General features: G+C 37.5%; 1 protein-coding gene across 1 annotated transcript; it reads right to left on the reverse strand.

Moving 5' to 3' along the window:
* Nucleotides 1-816: 816 nt before the first annotated feature.
* spi1b (Spi-1 proto-oncogene b) lies at nt 817-9,272 on the reverse strand. The gene is made up of 5 exons (XM_083891207.1): nt 9,031-9,272; nt 8,483-8,573; nt 6,907-7,103; nt 3,646-3,790; nt 817-1,558 (listed from the first exon to the last, which is right to left on the reverse strand). Exons 1-5 carry the CDS (start codon nt 9,070-9,072, stop codon nt 1,245-1,247), a joined length of 789 nt encoding a protein of 262 aa, XP_083747333.1. The 5' UTR covers nt 9,073-9,272; the 3' UTR covers nt 817-1,244.
* Between the last annotated feature and the right edge of the window lie 6,200 nt (nt 9,273-15,472).

The following is a 15,472-nucleotide window of genomic DNA, read 5'->3' on the forward strand; positions in this document are numbered from 1 at the left end:
ACTGTTAAAGATAATACATCAGTGATACATCGTCTATAACCAGTATCAGTCAAATGCTTCTGACCTTTAACAATTAAAGGTATAATCAAGCAGATTGATATCGCTGTCAGATCGTAATTCATCATGTGGATATTTAATATGAGGCCTCAGCTGTGATGATGATCATGATGATGATGAGACTCCACAGGAAGTCACTGCTCATGCAAACAAGTCGTCCATCAAAACATTCTTTTTTAAACATGACAGAAATATAATAGAATTTATGACTTTACACAGACACGATGACTGTGTAACACAGTCCAGTGAGCAGTTTTCTCCTGTCTCCTCTTTCTATCATGAAAAGCTGAAGTGACCCCCTGCTGGCCACATCGTGTATTAACCATGAGAATGGTGTCATTGTGGTGAAGGCAATTAACAAAATGTCAAAATGTCTCAAAATGTGACACATTTTCTTTTAGTATCCACAAAAAGAAAGGTTGAAGAATCAGATAACCCAGTTTGGAAATATGGAACAGTTCTACAACTGTGATTTTCTGCTTTTGAGTGAGAACTATCATTGTCGATGGGTTTGTCCTTGTATTCCTTTATGGATTTAAAATGTATATATATATATCTATATATATATAGATATAGATATATACATATATATATCTATATATATATATATAGATATATATCTTAATTCAATCTTAAACACAGGATAAGGTATTTCAAAGTATGGCCTCATCCTTTCAATGAAAGTTGCTCACCCGGCACGGCACACACTGGATTCTAAAATAAAACAGCCGCTATTTATGCTTCCTGTTTGCAAGCCTGTAAAAGTTCATGTGCTCCTGTCAGCTGCAGTCGCTGGCATTTCAAAAATATACAGTGTACATTCAGACGGCACTAAATCCTGTCTTCATGGATGTCATTGTTTCTTTGTTTTAAAAAACCCCAAAAACAAATGGTCTTATATATATCTTATATATTACATTGTATTATACGATCTATCCTCAACTGATAACTTACTGTATCTCAGCGAGTTTCTCTGACACCAAACCGAACTGACGTTTTGTATGATTTTTTCTCTTATCTTTGGTCATTTTTGTCCAGTTCTTTATACGTTTATGCAGCATTACCTTGTGTTTTCAATACGGTAGTACACAGTAGATAGATGCTACTCACAAAATGCTACAACATTCCCCCAGAACAACCAATCGAACGGCAGAAACTACAGTTCAAATCTTCAGAATCCGCCTCCTTTACACGTATGATTTCCTCTCGAGATGAGTCTTCCCCAGAACCTCGTCGCTGAACTGATAGGTGAGCTTCTTCTTTATCTTCTTCACTTCACCCGTTTTGCCGTAGTTGCGCAGAGCACGCGCCATCTTCTGATAGGTCATCTTTTTGCGGTTGCCCTTCTGGATCCCCCAGCGGTGTGCGAGCACCTCTTTGTGCTTGGAGGAAAACTGGAATGTCCCTTTGTCTCTGTCCACCCACCAGATACTGTCCTTCATCTCACCATTCCTTAAAAGGTCCAACAGGAACTGGTACAAACGGATCTTCTTTTTATTGCCTTTGGGACACATTAGAAAAATGTACGTAAAAAGAGACGCTCAGTTTGATCATTTATAATTTTCTAATGAAGTTATCTTGAAGGACAGTACAGTGACTACGTAAGATAAACGATATCTGTTATCACTTCAGCAAAACTTGGATACACACTCAACAAATGACAAAAAATACCCAGAAGGTAGAGGAATATGCGAAAAATGTACCCCCCAGGTAGGAGATCAAACGAAACCTAAAAAAAAGACACGCTAGCATCGGTAAACACAAATGTAAACTAGATAAAAGCACCGTTAATGTGGTGGAGATGTGATTTTCACCATTGTCATGCTATCGATGCTACCGCGGGATTACTTTGTACATTTTGTGATGCGATGGGAGTGCTAGCTGCCGTATTTAACGGAGCTAACGGGCATTTGTTTGCGCTCTCTGTTGAGGAAATGGAAAACGGAGCCAAGCACAACATGTTACAAGTTTCACCAGATTTATCGGTTAACACGGCCGAGTTTCCACAACACAAAGATAATACTGTATGTAATAATAGCCGGAGTGGAGTCTGGATTGGTACCAAAAATCTCACACAAATTGTTCATTGTGCATTGACTGTGTATGTAAAGCTGTCACGCAATAAATTAGCGACGTGTGGAGACGTGTAAATGGAGCTAGCTGGTAAATGGTGCCTGGTGCTTTACTTTAGAGACTCATTTTAACAATCAGGTGTCACGTAAACATGGCGTCACACATGTCTTTTTCCGGTCAGTCTTCATGGAAAGGTATCATGCTAACCTTTACGCCGTTAGCGTGCCCAGCACTAATATAAACATAATTGATCGTATTAGCCTAGCATTATTTGGTATATTTGCATCGTGTGATTTGATCGACTGACGCTTGTTGAATATTATATATTCAACTTCTGTCAAACGCAAACTAAGCAGAACAAAGCAAAGGATCCATGATGCAGTTCAGCAGAGTTCGACCCTGCTCCATTCAATGTGAATTGCAACGTTCGTAGCTAGCAGCCCTCACAGCAGTTTCCACAAAGTCAAAAGTCTACGCCAGTGTTTCCCAACCCTGGTTCTCAGGGAACACTGCCCTGCCGTGTTTTAGATGTTGCCCTGCTCCAAAAACACCCGATTCAAATAAATCGTCAGCTAAACATCAGAACTTTCAACTTTTGTCAAAAAAAAATTAGATTTCAACTTTTGTCTTATTAAAAAATATTATTATTAATAATAATAATAATAATAATAATAATAATAATAATAATAATAATAATAGTAATAATAATAATAGTCTTTTTTTTTTTTCAAAAAATGTAATGTTTCAACTTTTGTCAAAAAAATAAATTTAATGTTTCGCTTTTTGTCTTAAAAAATAAAGATATATATTTTATTTTATTTAAAACATTTGTTTCAATTTTTGTAAAAATTAGTTTTTTGGAGCAGGGCAACATCTAAAACATGGCATTGCCACATTCCATGAGGTCTACCCTACTAAAATAGAAACAATTTTTTCTTGAGTCACAACTTACAGTCCCAGAAAATTCCCTTTAAATCCGTCTCTTACTTTTTGAGTTGCAATTTTAGCATAAATCGATGACCAAAAAACGAAACAAAAAAAGCTCTATTTTTCAGCCCCGCGCTGTTGAAAGTGAGTCACTCGAGTCTAAAAGCAGTTGCGCAACAAATCATCTATCGCCGTCAGCAGAACACAAAGCTGAAATAACTCAGTGCCAAACAACACTGGCCTATAACCCAGAATGAGGCTTTAGGGCGACTCAGTCCTACAGTGGTGGGCGGTAATCACCATTAAATGAATACACACACACACACACACAGTCCCAATGAACAGATAATTAAATACCACAACATCACTATACACAGCACAGACACTCCAAAGGAAACTCGACTTATTTACATTCAAGCCACTCAAAAATGTAAAGTGACTGAGTTCATCCACAGTTTGGTGGACGACGACTTGCGTGACATCACGTGACCCAGCACAGTTGCTGTGTGTGCGTCTGCCTATAAGTGTCAGCGTTAACAGCTGAGCGCTCCGCCAGTTCACGTACAGTATGAGAAGGCGCTCTCTTACCCAGCTCTCCAGGTGTGACATAAGGCACTCGATCTCTCACACACTCTTCATCGGACACCTCCAGTTGCCCTCCGTGGTCTTCGTCGTCCGAGCTGCGCTGGGACACGTGCGGAGCGGTGTACACTGTCCGAGGGAAGAAGGCGACCTGCATGAGGGTGAAGTGGGATCAATATTAATTTTTTTTTTTAAATGTGAAATCATCAGTTTAATCATATAAAATCCATATCATGTAAAAAGACATTAATAAAAACCTGTAATATACACACAGTAAATGTGGTCATTTATATGATTCTGCTTAGGATTTTATTCTGTATGTTCGTTTATTCTATTTAAACATCTTTTGAATTCTCACAATGTAAAATTAGCCATTAAAAAAATGTGACCCAAATTGTTATAAATAAATGAATAATTCCCAGTAGCAGTGCTGTACCATGAAGTTACAACACTTTTAGGGTTGTGTATGTATATGAAAGTATATGTAGTTAAGTTCAGTTCATTTTGGTATATGAAGAAAAATTCTGACTAAAAAAATGACCTTTCAATAGTAAGTGAAGGTTTAGCCTGACATATATTTCAATTATAATAAGAATATAAAAGTTTTGCATTAAATCTATAAATGCGTTTGTGTAGTTTACCTAAAACTAGACAATGCCTTAAAACGAGACCTGATCTAAGAATGATCAACTTATTACGAGACTTTTTAGAATGCACTTAATATAAGCAAATTCATCTTGTTTTCATCCTCTGGCTATTATAGTTTCGAGCATTATTCCAGACATTATTCTCCAAAACAAGAACAAGTATCTTAAAATTAGTAAATTAAAATGTACTATTAGTAAAAGAGCCACAGGTAATTTTCTGCTAATATTGGTTATTTTTTGGCAGTTTTACAAATTCTCATTTTAAAGACGCGTAAAGCACCTGTGCATATGCATTTATGAATACAAGTCTTCATAAGATGACCCAGTAAATGGTACATGGGGAAATAAACTGGTCATTGTTATTAGTTATAATGGAGTCCAAATACAGACATTTAACAGGTTAAAAACGAGAAATTAAATGCAGGCGTCACACAGACGACGAAACTTCGACCTAATCCAAAGAATGTATGAAGTTTTTATTTTTTTTACATGAAAACTTAAACAAGTTTTTCCTTGTAACTCACAGATTCACTTCCTAATTTTCAGTCACAGGACCCCAATATATATATAAAAAAAATCTCCTTTCTCGCTGTGATAAAAGTGCAGTTATTTCAGCCTGGTCTTCCACAACAATCATGTTCTTTTTCCTTTGCAGCACACGTGTTGGAGATGGTGAGTGAGTGAGACGTCTGCAGGAGGAGACCACACTCAGACACCAAACATCACATGTTCTCTTGTGGTGTTCCTAAGATGTGTTTGCCACACAAACTCCAATCCAAACATCGGGTGAGTTGTTGACTTGCTGCTTTTTCTGTGCCAAACCCTGACCACGTGTGTTTTTCACTGGGCCCAAACTGAACCACACTCATAACCAGGAAATGGTTCTCAGCATCGTGACTTCCTCATTTTCACCAAAAAACACACCACACGTGGTACAAAAACATTGTGATCATGTAAAAGGAGAAACGTATGATGGTGGCTGGTGATGGGGCTGCAGATGTGGGTGTGTTCACTCATTAAACCTCTGTGTGTTAATGTTCCATTAACTAAGAACTGAAGCTTAATTATATAGTTTTGTTACTACAGAACTGAGACTGATGCTAGTTATTCATTTGTTGTGATTTTTCTTTCAAATGTGAAAATTGATTGAAAAATATTCAACTATTTAATTAGTAGAATGTAGTATGTGGTGGTAAATTTCAACCATTTTGTTAATGATGTAAAGAACTCCGCTGTGTTCCGATGTAAAGAACCTGGAGGAAAATAACAAATACTGCTCTTTTGTATCTAGTCTGTAAAAAAATTAAACAAAAAAACTAAAATAATAATAATTCAGATTTTACAGTAAATACAGTGAAGTTGCGAAGTTGTGTGCGCTTGACTATAATTATGCATCCTGGTTTTCAATAAGCCAGCTCCACTACGATTTAAACACGCAATCAGAGATGGCAGACTTTCGCCCCATTCGCTCAACAAACCTCTGGCGGCCTCTGTTGGTCATACTGGCAAGTGCAAGTGTAGAAGCACAAACAGACAAAATAATACTTTATTCCCACTCTGTGGGGTGAAATAACTAAAAGATAATGTAAACATTTTCAGTGTAGATCGGGAAATTGTAATCGCTAACATTTCCTTAAAAACTACACGGTTCCCCCTTAATGACTCCTTAACTTAAGGTCATTCATTTAAGGAGTTGGTTTGAGTTGGTTTTATAAGAGCTGTAACGCTGTGTGTTTATATAGTCAACTAGTTTTTTTTACTGGGTTTTATACATTTGAATTCTGCACATTATCAGAAAATGTGTGGGGTTGTTTAAGGAACAAATCCAAATTCTCCCTCAAGACAAGGAGGTATTTATTTATTTATTTATTTATCTTTACCTCTGCTGGATTATGGTGACTTGTTGAATGAATTGCCCCCGACCAGGATCTAAAGAATTTAACCACTGTGCTTTATGTTTTATTATCGGATGTGTCACTTTATTCTGTGTGCCATCACTGGCTGTCACTCTATATACGCAGATCTTTGTATATAAAACCATTCTTGGCCTAGTTTAGGTCGTCCCGATCTGTCTCCTTATATTGATGGAAACCATAATCAATATGAACTTCCCTCTGTTTCTCTTCTACAGAACACAACTTGGAAAAAGGCTTTTAAATATGCTGTTCCAAGTCCATTTCGAGGGGCTGAGAGGTCAACTTCTTTGGTGGATTAAGAAATTAAGTCTCATTGTCTTTGTCTGTAGTTACTACAGGAAAAAGTTGGACCTGTATCATAATATTGCCGGTACGTTATTGGTGAGATCCTGAGTTTAATTCCCTTTTTTTTTTTCTTTTCTTTTTAATTCAATCTCAATGATGCTTAAATCATCAATTTTATGCACCAGCATTTTATTTTCAGTATAGCGCCTGTTTTAGCTTTTATTTTGTATTCAGACAGGAAACTGCAGTGTAGGGGGTGATACATGCAGCGAAGGTCCATCCAATCAGGCGTCGAGTGTGTACGTACTTGCTCCCTCTACTGTCAGGGAAACCTCGCTTTTTTTGACTAAGTTGAACTCCATGCAGAAGTTAGTTGTGTGCAGGTTCATAACCCATGTGTGTTAAACTGTCAGACTTACCGGCTGCTGCAGCACATGTGCATGCGCTCCAAGAGTCGGGTCGAGCAGGTTGTCGGCGTCGTATCGTATGGCGTCGTGTCGTATGAGGCCCGGCGGGTGCAGAGCCTGCACGCTCTGCAGCTCGGTGAAGTTTGTTTCCTGGAGGTTTTCAAATTCGACAGGATGCACGTGAGGGTGAGCGTGGTAGTCCCAGTGGTCTGAGCAGGGAGAAAGTGAGAAACGGTATAATCGCCACACGCTTTTGATCACCAGTTTCTTGGCTCATGGGTTTGCAAATTGTCATTCAAATACGAGGTTGCACACAAGACCTGAGACACTGTCCTGGACATTAGTACTGCAGTACTTGACATGTGGCTGCTTACTCATTATTGCATGAATCGAAATGAAACAAGGAGAATAATGGAAGAATCTGACGTGTTTGAGTTTGTGCTCATTTTTGTGCAGATTTAACAGTCCATTTCAAAATGATTTGACACATTTCAGATATTATGCAGATCAAATATTAAAAGTAATCAAAACATATTTATCACACACTGTAAAAAATAAAACGTTGAGAAAACTCAAAATTTCAAGGCAACTTACTGCAATCAATTTTTGCGTTTACAGCCCAACAAAAGAGTTTTTAAAGAGTTCCATCAACTAATATTATTTGTTAGACAATCTTATAAGTTAGAGTTGTGCCAACTCAAAATTAAAATGAAAAATGAAGTTAGTCAAACTGTTTGAAAACAGAATTTTGACGCTAACTTTGACGTTTGTCTAACAAAATAATATTAGTTGATGAAACTCTTTTAAAAACTCAAGAACTTTTGTTGGCCTGTAAACTCAAAAATTGATTGCAGAAAATCGACTCAACTTTTTTCTTTTTACAGTGCACCAATACGGCCATCATCTGTATAAAAGTGGATTTTACTGGATGGGTGAATGCCTAATGGGTCCATCCAAGATTTTATACCATAAGCTACAATTGTACAACTGCAGTTGGCTAAATGTGAAGTCTGTATGGACGAGATTTATGGATGTCTGTATGGACCTGAAAATCATAATAAAAAAATACATATAATAAAATAATAATAAATGACATTACAATTACAATTTATCTCACAATACAGTCTCAGTCAGACATTTTAAATATAGCTCCCTCCCTCCAGAAGTCCCCCCCCCCCGTCGAGGTTGTTTTGGTGCAATATTTAAAACAGTTGATTAGCAGAGAAAGTAAAGTGTCTCTCATGTATCAATAAAACCCCAGGGGGGCGAAAGTTGTTCTGTGTCTATAGTTGTAGCAGCCGAAAAAGAAAAGGCATCTGTTTCCTGTGTTCCATACACGCTAATGTGGTGGAGTCCAGCTGCACACACACACACACACACACACACACACACACACTGCAGGCTTTATATGCACAACATAACAGAAAAACCCGGTGTCACCACATCAGGCACTGGCGGTTCATTTGTAGAATAATAATAAAAAAAATAGACTGTGGAATATGAGACAAAGTCAAATCGTTTCTGGGAAGAAAAACTGTGTTTATATGAGGCGTAAAAATAAATAAATAAACACTGAGGTAAAACTCACCTGCCTGGATATCAGCGTCGAGGACATAAGGATTATAATATTCCGTAATTTGGTGTCTATAGATCTCTGGGTCGTACATTTCTTCTGAATGCTGCGAGGGCAAATACACATACAAACATTATATTAGAATGTTTTACTGTGCAACATCTAGAATGTTAATACTCACTTTTAGAACTTTTGCACATTTGTTTACATGTATTTTTTTTTTTTTTTTTTTAAAGACACCGGCGATTATTGTTCTAATGATGACTTTTTTTCTTTTTCTCGTTTCAGTCTTGTTCAGCTCCTGTTATGAAACCCTCGAGAATGTCTGAGTTTCATTTTCATGATGGATTTCATTCACTTTGTAGCCTCTATTCAAATTGAAGTAGACTCACTCATAATTAGAAATAATGCACACTGTGCTTCGTCCTGATGGTGAGATGTTTTCTCTGTTCAGTGCTCCTTAAAACTAAGAAACCGCTTAAATCTGAGAGCTTAAACAAGAGCTTCGATTGGGTTATAAACAAACAAAAAGAAACAAAAGAAAGAAAAGTAGAGATACTCACAGGTGGAATGAGGTAGCTCTCCATTCTGTATGGATGCAACATGGAGACCTCGTCTCCTCAGACCGACTCGAGATGCTTTGTTGGCAAAAAAAAAAACCCAACACACTCGCAACCTTTCAAAACTTTTGTGACACCATTGCACAACGTTTCAAAATTTCCTCTCACTCAACGAAAACCGAAAAAGGAAAAAAAGAAAAGAAAAAGGTGTCTCTCTCTCTCGTTCTCTTATTGTATTAGACACAGTTACGACCTTCTCTCTGCGAGGCCTTGAGCCGCGTCAGGTAAAAAAAAAAATTGCTGTTTAACTGAAGTGAAATGAAAAAGGAACTTTTGACTTGAGTAGAATTCATGTGGGTGGGAGCATTAGAGTGTGTCTGCTCAAGCTTCCTGGGCATTGATGATTTGACAGAGGAGACCATGAAATTTTTATCAGATTCTATCTACTGTCCCCTCCTTCAGCAGCCAATCATCACAAAGAAGACATTCTCTCACCCACACCCCTAAACTGTGGCTGCTGTGCTTTAAGTCGGGTTGATTTTATTCAAGTCTTGTGCTTTTATAATATTTTAAATAAGGCCTGTGACAGTTTATATAACGCATGTATTCATGTTTTTTAAGTTTTAATTCATGTGTCTTTGCTGATATTATAGTTGAACTGATATTGTGGTTTAATGGATGACATTATTGACGTTTAAAAACACAGTGTGAAGTGACCTTTTATATTATTTATTTATTTGTTTACAGTTTAAACACATAGCGAGAATGCTACTTTACGTTGTGACAGGTAGCAAAGTAAATAAAGTGCACACATAATAACACACGTAACACATGTTGCTTTATTATGGTTATTAAAGCTTTTAAATCAATGTGTGATGACACAAAAAAACACACTGGGAAGCATGAAATGATTCTAGAAAACAGGGAATATTTCCATATATTTGCATGCATGCACAACAAAAGCAGTCATAGATGTAAGTGTGTGTCCTGCACTGCAGTCCTGAATCTGAGGGACTGGGTTACACACACGAACACACACACACACGCAAGCACACACACCTGCCTATATACAAAGCCTGAACCATACCTAAGTTAATGCCTAGCCCTGACTTTATATTCACCACAGTTCAAATCTCTAAAGCTCTAAACTTTACCAATTCCTCAGGAATGAGGTTCTGCCTCATCAGGACTCGGTCTCCATGAGGACGACTGGTTCTGAGAAGATCTGAGAAGTGACCATGTCAGAAAAAAAGGTCCTAAAGAGGTAACACACACACACACACACACACACACACACACACACACACAGACACACAGACATGTGTGAGATAAGATGGACAGTATCTGTGGTTTAACTTCACTGCAGTAAAAGGAGATTATGATTATCACAAAGAGAGGAGACGCTGTTAAAACACTTCCTGGGGGAAGTGATTCCTCTGTGCTGAAAAACAACAATGACCAAACTCAGAAGAAGAGGGTTTTTTTTAAACAGTTTGCACTATTCCTTACGTCCCGCTAATTATTATACATAATTCATATTCAGTGATTCATATTATGTAATACGGGTGGGGTCTGGGGGGGGCTAGACCCCTGATTAACACTCGAGACCCCCCTGAAATTCTCAAAGGCAAAATTTGAGGGGGGTCTAAACTAGGGCTGGACGATTAGTTGAATTTTATTCATGATTTCGATTTTGGCTTCTCACGATCATAAAAACTTTCTTTATAATCAAAGAAAAGCGATTAATGTGTGGCATGTATGTAAATTCCTATGCTACAAAAACACCTTGAATGCACCCGTGTTACGTGCAGCTGCAGCAAGAGTGTGACGCGTGGATATCAATAATGTGAGGAGCGAGTGATTGAAAACATGGCAGAAAGTCTGCCTTTGATTGAGAAGAAATGTAGTATAATATCAGTTACCTGGAAACGTTTTGGCTTCAATTTGACGGACGTCGAGCAAAAGGAAATTGTTTGCAGTTTCTGGCGCTGTCGTGTCTGCTCCTCAAGGCAACACGACCAACTTATTCAATCACTTAAAAGTTCAGCCATAAACTGGTCTATGACCAGGCGATAAAGTTCGTCAGTCAGCGCCACCGCAACAAAGTCCTCTATTAAGGACACTCTTTACAATGCCGTCCCATATCCCACCACGTCCCGCAGACATCAAGAGATAACTAGAGGCTATTTGTGTGTTTTGCATGTTGTACATTTTTGCAGGTTGTGCAGCAGTGCAAGTAGATTGGTTATTTTATTTTTTTTATTGCTATCATTATTTTAATTTACTATCATTTTTTTTTGGTTACTTGTTTTCTTGTTACTAATGTATTTCTGGTTGTTCTTTTAAATATATTTAAAGTTGACTTTTGGTGGTTCAATAAATACTCAAGTTTTGAAATCAATGAATATCGTGTAACTAATCTAACTATCGTGTACTAATATTTTTGCCATAATCGTCCAGCCTGAGTTTGTGAGTTATGTTACAGTGTCATTGAAAAACATGTTTTTTTCCTAAAGATCTTTGTAATTTCAGTTTTACTATGATCTACATACATAATACACTTTGCATGCTCTCTTGTCCTTTATAACCAGACAAAATGTAAATTATTTTATTTGTTATTTTGTATTTTTAATGTTTTAATGAATTGCTTTCCAAATGGCGCTGTGGAAAAGGCCCACACAAGCCCACATCTGACAGGGAAAATAGCCAAAACTGCAGCGTGGCACCTGGGGTGGTGAAACAGTATTGCGCAACAAATGGGAGATGGGACCCCCCAATTATTAATGGGTATTTCGCACACTGATCTGAATCATACATTTGTTCCCTCAAAATACATCTCTGCACCTTCTTATCACTGTGAAAAGGTGCATTTTATTCAAATATCTTATATTTTTCACATTATTTTATTCATATAATCAGTTCATATGCTGCATTTGTTACACTCGATCTTATTTTCTTACTTAGTCTCTCGATGTGTTCTACTCGCCACTGTTCTAATCTAATCTATTCTTACATTATATATATATAAATAAATATAGATATAAAGATACTGTGCAGTTTTTGGTCCACTTCTGGTTTTTGCACAGAGCAAAAATAAAATGGTAAGCGTGGTGTTGCTGATGTCATTGCAACTGCAAAAGGCTGAAGTTAAAGGGCTAATTGTCCAGATGCTGACAGAGATAAGCGCTGAATAGTACAGTTACAGTGTTGCACAAATCTGAGTGTATAGTTAGCTCTGCTGTTTTTAGGAGCCGAGACTGCAGCGACGTGATAAGGAGAAGGTGCTGAATATTTGTGTGCGTGTACGATTGAATAACTTCAACCTAACTGTGTTTTTATTATGGCTTATCACGGTTGCATTAACTCTGACTTTGTTAAACATTCTCTATGCAGCACAGAAAAGCCAACGCAATGCTGACTAACCCCAAACTAGACGGTCTAATTCATTCAAACCTCGTGTCGGTTTGATTTCAACTGACATCAGTCAACAATCATCAGAGCTTGTGTTTGTGGGAGCTGTTGAAACCACACAGACACTGACTGTGGCAGACACAGTCCCACATCTGAATCACAGCTGCTTGAACAAAACTGACGGCAGCAACATTTTTCCGAGAGTATTAATAAGCAGCTGCATTAGGCCATGCACTATTTCCACCATCAACTATTTAAAGTGAATCTAAAAGATACTTTTTTCCCCCATCTCTGGTAATTTTTTTTTTTTTTTACTGACAAAGTGACTGTAAAGCAACTTCAAGTGTAATATCACTTATACTTAGAGACTCCAATGCTCATGAAATGATCCAATTCAGTTGTTAAAACTGTCACTGTAGTGTTTAACATTTAAAAACAATGTGACACTCAAGCCGTTGCTACATGAGTTCACAGATTGCAGATTCAGCTCCATCAGCTCCCCGTGACTCCCTGTTTGTCCATGTTTGGCAGCGTCGCAGTGTTTATACCCCGCATCACCTTGGCGACTTTCCAGCGCTGCACACAGGAAGTGAATGTCAAGACAGATGGAGGCAATAGAATGAGTGTGCTGGTCAAGCAATGTTGGTGTTAAAACACAAAGAAGCACCCATGAAAAGCTTAACAGTCAGGTCTGATAGTATTGCTTGACAAAGCCTGTTTTCAGATGAGCATAAAGACATAAGACTAAACTGAGGCAAAGATAACATAAAAAAAATCACCACTGCAGTTTTAACAAAAGTACTAATAACAGAACTGATACACAGGATACGACATTTATACTGATATACCCAGAGTATCACAAGTAAAAGTACCCATTTTGCAAGAATACAATTTTAATAATTGGATGGATGATGTTATTTTCTCCACTGACATTTCCAGTGTTTCAGCACTATTTAAATGTGCATCATCATTTAATTAAATCATCAGAATGTTCAATAAGCAGTGGCTATAAAATAGAAAGTCTCATTTTCAGTGCATTCACCTCAAAGTGTACTTTGTAACATAAATTAATTAATAAAATATGCACAACTTTAAATAGAGTTGAACTGAATGAGAATAATTATTATATAATATAAGTTTCTGCTCATTACACATTCACACGGACAATAAATAAATTTGGAACCAAACAAAATACTTGATTATGTCATCAATGTGCATGTCCATGTAAGCTGTGGGCAGGAGGAAGAAGAGGGAAGGACCACGTACTGGGGAAAATGGCGTAGGAAACAAAGAAAGTCACAAAGTCAAATTGAAGACAATTCGGTTGTCCCCTGAATTCCTCCACGTTGCCTTTGTCTTGTTTACTTCTGCTTGAGCAACGTCCACCACATGCAGTAGGAAAACTGCTTTACCTGAGAGAACTAAATGAAAGTCAAACCTTTCAGGAAATCAGTTCAAATGATCCCGGTAAACAGCATCAACACTGGTGATTAAATAAGACGTCGTATTTTATTTAACATTTTTATTTATACAGGTGATCATTGACAGACAGAACATTCATACAGAGGTAATAATAATCATGAACAGATGAGTGCAAAGAATGCCTAAAAGCTATAGATAGCCCCAACCTTTTCTGTGCTATTTTCTTCCCTTATACACACTATAGAATTTGAAATCGCAAAAATGGAACCAATTACTGCGACTTTTGCGCTTCTTCCAATTATCATGGTGTTTTGTGATGATAACCCTAATCAATTACATAAATGAACATAATTTAACTAAGTGTACTTTTAATTTCTCAAATTTCATATCGCGTTTTTGAGGGTGTGTGCATCCTTGATTTTCACATTTTTTGGAGTAATTTTAATTTTCACTGATTTATCACACTGCACTTTCGCTGATTTTTTTCACGCTACACCAGGCAGGCAGAGGCTCATCAGCAGCAGCTGCGCTGTCTGCAGCGGGGAGGTGGGAGTGAGGAGGCTGTCCTCACGGTGGGTGAGACATTTTCACACGGTTCACCACAGAACATGGTGTTATACTGAAATGACGAAGTCGGGGTCCATTCACCAATACGCAAGCACATTGCATGGTGCTACTTTGCGGCTTACTTGGCGAACCTGTTTCCAAAGGTAAGCTAGAGAGGCCACGATTAGCATTAGCATAGGGCTAACACAATATAAACGCTGTGTAACCTCATAAGGCACAACGCAACTTTTTAAATGTTCAATTAGCTGTTAGCAGTTACAGCTACAAGGCTAACAGCTATGTTATCATGCATTACCATAACTGAAAAATCTTGTTAATCATGTCAGGATGGTCCAAAAAGGAATTTGTCCTAGAGCTTTGTTCCGATCATCTTCAAACTTGGTGAGGTCACCAGTTAAGTTGAGGATCTAATTATTCTTAGTTTACTAACATGATGAAAGTGAAACTGGAGGTGTAGTCTCATTGAAGCTGCAGACAAGCACATACATTGCAAAGGATAGAATAGGCCTGTCGTTCTTCATTTTACATTACATGAAAGCTATTGTTGCGCTATCAAACCAATCAAATCACTTTATAAAAAAGCACTGAAAACATTCAATTAAAAAAAAACAAAAAAAACCTTTACATATCGGCACTGTAATATTCTACATGTAACCTATAGATATAACCTCCTCAAATGAGACTTTTAAAACTGCCTGCCTGATGTCTAAAAACCTGCATGGATTGGCTCTTACCACACTTAATGATATTAAAAATGTCTTTTCATTCACGGTAGCACTTCATGGAACAGCTTACAGCAAAAAAAAAGAAAAAATTAAAGGAGTGGCTCCTATTCTGTCTCCCTATTCTGAGTGCTAACGTGCAACAGGGCTAATCACTCAAGCGCTTTATCTCTCGTCTGTTGACTTGTTTTTCTGTCTTTTTTTATCTTTCTACAGTTGCTCCATCTTTGTTTGTTATCTCTGTGTTAAGTGTCTTCACCAACCTGTTAAGGAACTGTATGTGGAAACTATAGCCTTGGCCTAGAATCTGACATATTTACATA

This window comes from Microchirus variegatus, assembly GCF_963457635.1.
Source record: "Microchirus variegatus genome assembly, chromosome: 6".
In the NCBI taxonomy this organism is placed as follows: Eukaryota; Metazoa; Chordata; class Actinopteri; order Pleuronectiformes; family Soleidae; genus Microchirus; species Microchirus variegatus.